At 35.0% G+C, this 9886-nt stretch overlaps 2 protein-coding genes across 2 annotated transcripts in view; both read right to left on the reverse strand.

The window, feature by feature from the left end:
• LOC134742222 (AP-1 complex subunit gamma-1) overlaps positions 1-1675 on the reverse strand; it is a 41889-nt gene extending 40214 nt beyond the window's left edge. The window contains exon 1 of the mRNA XM_063675239.1: positions 1481-1675. Coding sequence (XP_063531309.1) covers positions 1481-1539 — 59 coding nt within the window. The 5' untranslated portion in view covers positions 1540-1675. The remainder of the gene's footprint in view (positions 1-1480) is intronic.
• A 76-nt stretch (positions 1676-1751) lies between these two features.
• LOC134742217 (ADP-ribosylation factor-related protein 1) lies at positions 1752-7248 on the reverse strand. Its single transcript, XM_063675234.1, has 5 exons — positions 7030-7248; positions 6775-6945; positions 6149-6230; positions 4811-4982; positions 1752-1997 (listed from the first exon to the last, which is right to left on the reverse strand). The coding sequence occupies exons 1-5, from the start codon at positions 7120-7122 to the stop codon at positions 1904-1906; spliced, it is 612 nt and encodes a 203-aa protein (XP_063531304.1). The 5' UTR covers positions 7123-7248; the 3' UTR covers positions 1752-1903.
• Between the last annotated feature and the right edge of the window lie 2638 nt (positions 7249-9886).

The following is a 9886-nucleotide window of genomic DNA, read 5'->3' on the forward strand; positions in this document are numbered from 1 at the left end:
CAAAATAATTATGAAGCTTTATGAGAGCATATACAATACAAAGATAGGTAGACAAGCTGCAGAAGGAATATATGTAGGCTGATATGATATGATATACGTAAAAATACCTGGGAGATAAGTGTATGGAAAATGTGTGCAATATAAGCCATAAATTAAGAATTTTTAAATCATTAGTTGTAAAAACTGAAGTTTAAAGATGCTAATTTTTCAGGTATTTTTACATATTATTATAACACACATCAACCTACATTTATTACCTTTTAATGCTTCAGTGCCCTAAAATGCCTGGGTTCTGACGGGTTAAAGAGATGTTTACACTTTTACAATTTACTTCTTTGTAACGGGGCAAAGGGGTAATCAAACTTTGAAATTATAAGTCTCTAAAAATACTTCAAGTTCTAAGGCTAACTAAACTAATCTAACATGAGCTTGGGTCTTAAGCCATAAAAAAAAACTCATAAATAATAATATTTGTATAAGGGATTTCTTTACTTACACATTAATATATAACAGCAAAATATACATACCTACCAGTAACCAATCTGGTTTGATATAGTAAGTAGTCGTGTCATATAAACCAGATAATTGATAATTAATAATATAACGAAAAACAAAAATTACCCGGATTCGGAGCCGTTCATCGTGTACACTTATAATGATAGTCCTTTTCACTCAGCTTTTCTCCAGGGATCACAAAATATGGGGAAAATAAATCTTGACAAATGCAACTTGTTTCGGTTCTAGATAATAAACACACTTAACCGTTGAGTTATCACTTGAGCACTTTTATATCAAAACCAAAGAAACTAAACAGTAATTTATGAGTAAAAAGTCAAGCATAATAGCATTTTATCCGTCACAAACTATAAAAATGTAAGAGAGAAATCGCATGCCACCTTTGATTCACTTCTGTCATAATTTCACTTTTTATAAACCGATCCTATAATGACTACATGAGTTATGTTTTTGGTGTAAACAAGATAGTAATTATACTTTATTTTCTGTCGAAATGTTTATCAAAGTTTCAGAAATAAGTTAGAAATAATACGGCAATCGCCAGCTGACATTTCCCTGTGCGTTGTACAAAATTCAACATGGCCGCCGTGACTCGTCGCATGACGTTCCTTAATTTTATAATCAAATTAGATTCTTTGTATTTACAAAACACGTTAAAAGCTTTAAAACTTTAGTAAAAAATCATAAAATATTTTATTAACTCAAAAGACTTAATTCTGTATTGGTCAAAATCTTAAAAATAAATTTAAGACTTGATTTGACTGGAAAAGGAAAAGTAAGCGCAACGTGGAAAAGGAAACTTTTCAGCAAGCAGAAACCTAATTTTCTATCTCTTTTTAGTCCTTGCCATAATATTTGTAACGAGATTGCCACAAACTGCTTAATTTTGTAACTTGTATTTTCATTATTTGTTTTATTAACTACTTGTTACTAATGTTAATAAAAATATAAAATAAGAACGCACCTTCTATTTTGTTCTGGCGGCAGCACACTCCAATCGACTTCATACATCGGATAAGCCATATTATTCTAAATTTGATAGGCTCAAATATTATAAATCACTTAAAAAACAACATTTCACAAACACTACACAATTCCACAACAGTGCAAACTGTACTGTTATCACAGTGTTTTATCAGCTGCAGGTAGTAGATACCCCACAAATATCTAGTAATTACACTATCTCTTATCAAATGTACACTTATCACTAAAAAGGGACAGCAATACAGACACCGTTCAGTTTAACTTTTATTCTTACAATGTCAATAATGTATGTACAAAACAATGGTTCGCTCCGCATCATTATCTTAATAGGAAAACTCGTTAATATTCAGCGGTGACGAGCAGTGATATATAATTTAGTTATGGATAAGGTGTCGCAATGATTTCATAACTTCTCGTCGTGGTTGCGCGGCGGGCGCTGCTCGCTGTTCCTTTTGATGCAGTCCACTAGCCACCGGATGCCCTCGTCGACTCCATCACTGTAAAATGATGATTCTTAAGAAAAAGAACTTATTGTCGGTGGTCATTAAGGTGCTACTGCCAATAAAGATGTAATAGTAAGTCGTCTTTATCGACAACCGACGATGTGGTACCTTTTGTAGTCAACAATGAGTACGACACATTTATTTGCATAAATAAACTCGTGCATAATGATTGCAAACATTATTCTGATAGGCGCGTTGCATTGCCGAACAAGCGTCGAAACGCTGGTTTTATGGATAAATATTTTGTGCTTAACCCTTTCAACGCGAGGGACGTATAAACTCGTTACGATTAGTACCTAGTCTGTTTTTGGTTGCAAATAGAGTCAGAACACACACAAGCGGACTCTGCACATAATGCAGTGCAAAAATAGAATGCAGTGAAAAAGTGTGGCGATATTGATATGACGTCCACAGTGGCACTGGCACGAGGCACTTCCCCCTTGGTTCTATCAAAGAGAATTAAGTAATCATAGTGCTCACTGTAATCAGTTTTGTTACCAAAAATACTATTATTTTCGTAGTCGACATCTAGAGTAAAGTAGCGGAATTATCAGTACTGCTCCTCGACAATAGATGTCGCGACGGACGGACTCTATTTATTCGCTACTTAGATTCTGCCCACGACTTCGTCTGCGCGGGATGATGATGATTGATAAAAACTACCCTGTCTCCTCTGACTCCAAACTATCGCCATACCAATTTTCATCAGTTTAGAGCTAACAGGTAGACCCACAGATATGTATGTATGTATGTTTGTCCGCGATTATCTCGCGTTTGGCTGAACCGATTTTGATGCGATATTCAGAAAAGTGTTTGTTACATTCTGAAGAAGGTTTTAGTATACACATAGAGTAACTTATACTAGAGCGGTACTGTCATAGTAAATTTTGTAACCCCAGTAAATTCACTGCCATCTGTCGACACACTTTAAAACTAAAAATGAAGATTTATAAAAATACGATAGAATGTATTTAAATATAGATAAATGATTTTATTAATTTGCATTAATTATTTTTATGATTTTGACCCATGTTCTTTCACTGATATGCGGTAAAATTGTTAAATAACAAACGAAACCGTCAACGCCATCTATTCGATTGTAGACCAAAACTAGTAGCGCCCTCTGAACGAGAATCAAATTTTCTTGATTTTCGAGGCACGTTTTTTCCTTAGACTGTATCCATATATTACGGAGTTATATCTATCTTTGGTATACATGAATGGTTTGAAAAACTAATTGGACCCGGTAGGTGGCGCTGCTATCGGTATGTCGTCAAATTAGATTTGCTGAAACCGATTTATTTTCAGGCCTAGATAAGCAAGTTAGGTCACAGATCACCACATCCAGTTCAAATTCTATACTCGTTGTATTTCAATATGTTATTCTTATTAAATTTATCCTCTTTGTTTAAAACACTCGATAATGGTCCTTACGACTTTAACATAAGGTATTTAATTTACCAAGTGTCGCAAATCGCCGTTACCGTGACCGTAGAGTAACTTATACTAGAGCGGTACTGTCATAGTAAATTTTGTAACCACAGTAAATTCACTGCCATCTGTCGACACACTTTAAAACTAAAAATGAAGATTTAGAAAAATACGATAAAATGTATTTAAATATGGATAAATAATTTTTTTTATTTGCATTAATTATTTTTATGATTTTGACCCATGTTGTTTAACTGATATGCGTTAATATTGTTAAATAAAAAACGAAACCGTCAACGCCATCTATACGACAGTAGGCCAAAGCTAGTAGCGCCCTCTGATCGAGAATCAAATTTTCTTGATTTTCAAGGCACGTTTTTTCCTTAGACTGTATCCATCTATTACGGAGTTATATCTATCTTTGCCGTGACTCATTGCAATAATTTACATTTAAAAAATAACTAGATAAAACACAATACCATTCATACAATCTAAGTGGTCATCAATGTCATCATTCTGTTCTACTTTATGGCCATGATTAATCCATACTACTTATTGACCGAGCGTCAGCGAGGGTCTCCGTTTTTTCCGAGCGTTAGCGAAGGTTTCCGTTTCAGCTTCGGCAAAAATGCATGCTTTCGTATGTCCGCATGTTCTCTATTGGACGCAATTCTCAACCAATTATTTTGAAATTTTGTGAGCAGGTTCGATGAATAAAAATATTTTTTTAGGGTTCCAAAGGGTAAAGAGCCTATTACTGAGACATCGCTGTCCGCGTCCGTCCGTCTCTCACCAGGCTGTATCTCATGAGCCGTGATAACTAGACAGTTGAAATTTTCAAAGATGATGTATTTCTGTTGCCGCTATAACAACAAATACTAAAAACAGAATAAAATAAATATTTAAGAGGGGCTCCCAAACAACAAACGTGATTTTTTTGCCGTTTTTTGCGTAATGGTACGAACCCTTCGTGCGCGAGTCCGACTCGCACAGTGCGAGTCGCACTTGACCGGTTTTTTTGTTGATTCAGTTTTTGGCAACTTTTGTGGCGGATACATACATTTATTCAGTTTTTTTTATATTATAATTTCTTAATTGATCATAATAGAGAGGTAAAGTCTAAGAAAAAATAAGCTTGCCCCCTAGTTTGACACCCAAAACAGATGGCGCTGTAATGCGCCATATGTTTTGCGGTCACTGAATTAGCAAACGTCAACTTATGACAATTAGTGTTACCGCAAAATGTATGGAGCTGTACAGCGCCATCTCGTTTAGGTACCTGTCAAATTTGAAGCACGAAGTTGTCTTAGATTTTACGCATCTTACTCAATCAATGTATCTTTCCTCTTAAGTTAGCTATTGTATCAAAAGCATACCCAGTGAGCGCGGAAGTGGCCATAAGCATGATGTCCCTCGCGCCAATAAGATGTGCATTTTGGTTAAATATGGGTTTGACTGTATGTACTCCCATGCAGTCTGGAATGTCTTGTTTGTTAGCCAGGACCAGGAGAGGGACCCCTGATAAGTGCTCTGATGCTATCATTCTGTCTGAAAGATAAAATAAAAATTAATTAATATAAAAGGATAAGGATTCCAGGCTAAAAGGGCTTGATGGTTTAGACAAGTGGAGAAATAACTCATAATCCAATATTTATAAACATACAAATAAATACCCTTACCTGGATTCAAACTCGGGACTAGGGAATGCAAAAATCTGAATCGAGATTGGGTGTATGAAAAACTTAAATTCGCTGTATTTTTTTAACTATGGTATCTGAACTTCAAACTGAAGCTACATAAACTAATTACAGACATAGATATACCTTACAAATTGTAAGTACAAAGTTTCAGAGCAAACTAGCTACTCGTTTTAAAATGAGAGCGTAACTACGTTTGTATGGAGAACTGAGCTTGCCGGGGACCCTTAAACTTTTATGTTGTATTTATTGACTTTTGTGTGGACTGAGGACTGGGTAGTGACCCTGCCTGTGGAGCCAATGGTCGCGGGTTCCCGGTAAGGGCATTTATTTGTGTGATGAACACAGATGTTTGTTCCTGAGTCTTGGGTATTTTCTATGTATTTATCTATTATACGTATGTATATCGTCGCCTAGCACCCATAGTATTTGCTTAGTATGGGGCTAGGTCGATCTGCGTAAGGTTGTCTCCAAATATTTATTTATTTATTTTATTTACTTATTGAAGTACAGGTTTTAAGAATTATAGTTATAATTTGAAGAGACAATAAAACTATATGAAATCTTGAGCTATCATGGAACTACGAGTATGTATAAGCAATATTGTACATCTTGTAAGGAATCTATTCACAATCGGATTTTGTTTCATGTGGACAGTTCATTTTGTAAGCACAACATGATATTTGCATTAGGAAGTTATCATGTGGGTGCTGCATATGGAAACCGCATTGCCAATTTGCCATCATTGTTTGATAACAGCATTTGGGGCATTTTTCTATTAAAAGGGACCTTACTGTCAATGGTGCTTACGCCGCACAGCGTCGCGCGGCATTGTAGTTATATCGGAGCATCGTTAATAATGGCGTAAGCGCCATCGACTATAAGGTCCCTTTTTTTAGAAAATACCACATTAATTTATCATACCATCGCCCACGCTGTTAACTGACAGTTCGTAAACCTTATTACAAAAGGCATAAGGACCACCGATGGACACTTAGTGTTGCTGTTTGTACATACCGAAAGTTTCCTTAGACTCTGATATCCTCTCTCTGTCAGAAGAATCTACAATATAGATTACCGCATGACATTCAGCAAAGTACTGAAACACAAAAGAAAATTATTTATCCTTTCGTATGCGCATGTCAAAAAATTGCTCTATAAATAGCAATTGTGACAACTTCATGTATAAGTTGAATTTAGTTGAATATATATGGAGCAGATCTGCTCCTAAGTATACGAAAGTTTAATAAAGGATCCAAATTCAATAACAAGGCAAGTCCTTCTAGGTCTCAGGAGGTTGGATTAAAATGGTTTTGATAGTGTTTAAATAACCATCCACTAAAATTACACAATCTAAGCCTGTTCCTGTTACATTACTTGTAAAGATATGCGTCGTAAATTCTGCCTACATATTTAAGAGCCACACAATGTACTATCTATTGTAAAGGATATGCCACAGTGGATGCGTTCTGCGGTCAGCGGTCAGGTCAAACCCGCATTATGTGAACAACATTGACAGCAACCTTTGAAGTTGAAGTTTGACCTGACCGCTGCCCGCAGAACGCATCCAGTGTGACAACACATTGACATTGTACATGTTTCACAGGTAAACATGGTTATGGTTAATATAAAGGATTCATTACTTTGTCCCACAGAGATTGAAGCTCCACTTGCCCTCCAAGGTCCCAAAAGTTTAGCCTCACTCCGTCAACATCAATTTTTCCTATATTGAGTCCAACAGTCGTGGTTATCCTATTCGGGTTTAAAGCTTTGTACTTTTTCGTAAACTTCGTTTTTGTGGCTTCAAGGTAAGTCTGGAACCAAAAAAAACTCAGTAAGACTAACTTAACATACACAAATAACTTTCTTAAAAAAAGATAGAGCTAAAAAGTAGGTACCGTTTTCCCTGCATTGTCAAGACCTAATATTAATACGCAGTATTCGTCTTTCTGAACAAGGTACTTATAAAATCCATGTAATAAAGTGTACATTTTGTAGCATTTTTCAGTTAATTGTTATTATATATTTATTTACTGTCCTATTTATTTATATTTATAAATAATAAAATTAAAATAGGTACGTGTAAACATCTGAGTGTCACAAAACGTCACTTTGATGTCCGTGACTGTGACAGCAAAGAGCAAACGTCAAATTGCGTTTAGTCGGTTTTGTTATTGCACATTAGACTTGCGTTTCGATGTAGGGGCAAGTCGGGTGAGCCGCATACATCTGTCTCATTCTGCCAATGAGACGGATGTATGCAGCCTGCCGGTCTCATCATCCTTGCCATAGACATAGTATATATTATACAAGTAGATATATAGACCTGTACCGCTGGCTATATTTTGACCCCTAGGTTATAAAAATATTAAAGTCAATTCTGTTTTCGCTTATGAATACTTTGTTAAGATGTAAATCTTACATTTTGTTTTGTGTCATATATATAATTTGCTTTTCTAGTAATTTGTTATTTTGTGGTAATTATTTTTTATTTTGAATTATCTTGGAGAAAAAAATATTCGAGAGAAAACATGTAACTGTGTTGCATTTAGGATAGTGTTTTTAGTGTGAAAACATAGTTTGTGTCAATTACGTCCACTGCAATCTGATACTATGTCATAATATTCTAAATGACACAAAAAAAAATTAGAGTTAAAAAAAATTACTTAGGTCGAATTTAATCGTTTAAATAGGTCCATTAAATGATTTTGTGTCTTATTAAGGCATAGCTTCATAAGATATTTGATGACTTTGTTGTAACAGGCTGTCACCGTTACAAAAGAATATTAAAGATATTAGAGTTTACATCTTATTAATTTGAAATGCGGGATAAATAAGATGTATGAATTTGTGTCACTTGCATCTACTGCATAAACAAATATTACAAAAATATTATTTGCGTTCAAACGAAGCTAGCGGGCGGTCTGAATGGGCAACGGAGGCCGTGCAGGGTGGGGCCGCGGCGTGACCTTGCCGTACGCAACGCATGTTTACTTCGCCTTTGCGCCAAATTAACGCAACTTATTCAAAGAAGTTACGCAAACAACACAACAACAAGCAACAAGCAAGCAAAGAATGCGTCGAATTATCTTTTACCTATTTAAAACTCATAGATATTGTACAATGTCACCATTATGCAAAAGAACTGTAAGTACATGTTTGATTTGCGAGCGAGCTGGCAACATTGCGCAGGGAAATCTTAAAAATATCGCGTTTACGTGAACGCCACATACATTTGTGACAGTGATAGGGAAAAGGTACCACTAAAGTAAAATTTGGTTATTAATACCGTGACTTTCTTTCATTCTTTGATAAAAAAAATTGCTATTTATGCAACAAGTGCGGAAATCATCTTTACGCACGTGTATCATACAATGTTTTACTATGCATTGTGCGAGTAAATAAAAAAACATGTCATGGCAAATAAGTTTAATTATTAAAAGGAGTGTTTTAAATCGACACGAGTTGCGAATTACCTATTCGCACGTGTATCGTACGTTTTACAGTACATATGGCCCTTTAAACTTTCGACATATGCACGGTAAGTGCTCTTTTCCGCACTAGTGCGAGAAAGTAGCACCATATGTACTGTAAAAAAAAATTGAAAACAAAAAGCACTAGTGCGGAAAAGCAGTACTTTCCGCACGATATGGCTCCGTAGGAAACGCACTTTTCGAGCACATGCATTGTAAAAAAATATATAGGACTGTATCTCCTAAACCATGCGTCGTAGCGCAAAAATAATAAAATTTTCGTTCCCCTTTATGTAACCCAAAAGTAATACATGAAAAATACAATGAAAAAAAAAGAAACAAAATCTTTCTAGGGCTGTATTAGCTGTATCTCCTATATCGTGCATCGTAGCGCAAAAATAATCAAATTTTCGCTCCCCTTTAAGAAGCCCCTAATTAAGATTGAAAAACGCAAAAAAGAAAAAGAGGAAAAAAAATCATTTTAGGGCTGTATCTCCTAAACCGTGCGTCGTAGCGCAAAAATAATAAAATTTTCGTTCCCCCTTACGGAACCCCAAAGTAATATACAAAAAACAATGAAAAAAAAACAAAAAAAAACTTTATAGGGCTGTATCTCCTAAACCGTCGTAGCGCAAAAATAATCAAATTTTCGTTCCCCTTTGTGGAACCCCAAAGTAATATACAAAAAACACAATGAAAAAAAAAACAAAAAAAACTTTATAGGGCTGTATCTCCTAAACCGTCGTAGCGCAAAAATAATCAAATTTTCGTTCCCCTTTGTGGAACCCCAAACTAATATACAAAAAACACAATGAAAAAAAAAAACAAAAACAAAACTTTATAGGGCTGCATCTCCTAAATCGTGCATCGTAGCGCAAAAATAATCAATTTTTCGTTCCCCTTTAAGGATCCCTTAATTAATTCTTAAAAAAAAAAACAAAAAAAAACAGGAAAAAATCTTTATACAGCTATATCTCCTAAACCGTGCGTGGTAGCGCAAAAAGAACAAAATTTTCGTTCCCCTTTACGGAACCCCAAAATAATATACAAAAAACACAATGAAAAAAAAAACAACAAAAAAAATCTTTATAGGGCTGCATCTCCTAAACCGTGCATCGTAGCACAAAAATAATCAAATTGTCGTTCTCCTTTAAGAAACCCTTAATTAAAACTTAAAAAAAAACCAGGAAAAAAAACTTTATAGAGCTATTATAGCTATATATATATATATATAGATATAATATCTCCTAAACCGTGCGTGGTGGCGCAAAAATAATAAAAT

Source organism: Cydia strobilella, chromosome 6, assembly GCF_947568885.1.
Source record: "Cydia strobilella chromosome 6, ilCydStro3.1, whole genome shotgun sequence".
Taxonomy (NCBI): Eukaryota; Metazoa; Arthropoda; class Insecta; order Lepidoptera; family Tortricidae; genus Cydia; species Cydia strobilella.

Coding starts and splice junctions, on each gene's coding strand:
- LOC134742217 (XM_063675234.1), bottom strand. CDS start 7,122: ATGTACACTTTATTACATGGATTTTATAAGTACCTTGTTCAGAAAGAC. Junction 6,231..6,774: donor TTCAATCTCTGTGGGACAAA/GTAATGAATCCT, acceptor TTTGTGTTTCAG/TACTTTGCTGAATGTCATGC. Junction 4,983..6,148: donor AGAGTCTAAGGAAACTTTCG/GTATGTACAAAC, acceptor TTTATCTTTCAG/ACAGAATGATAGCATCAGAG.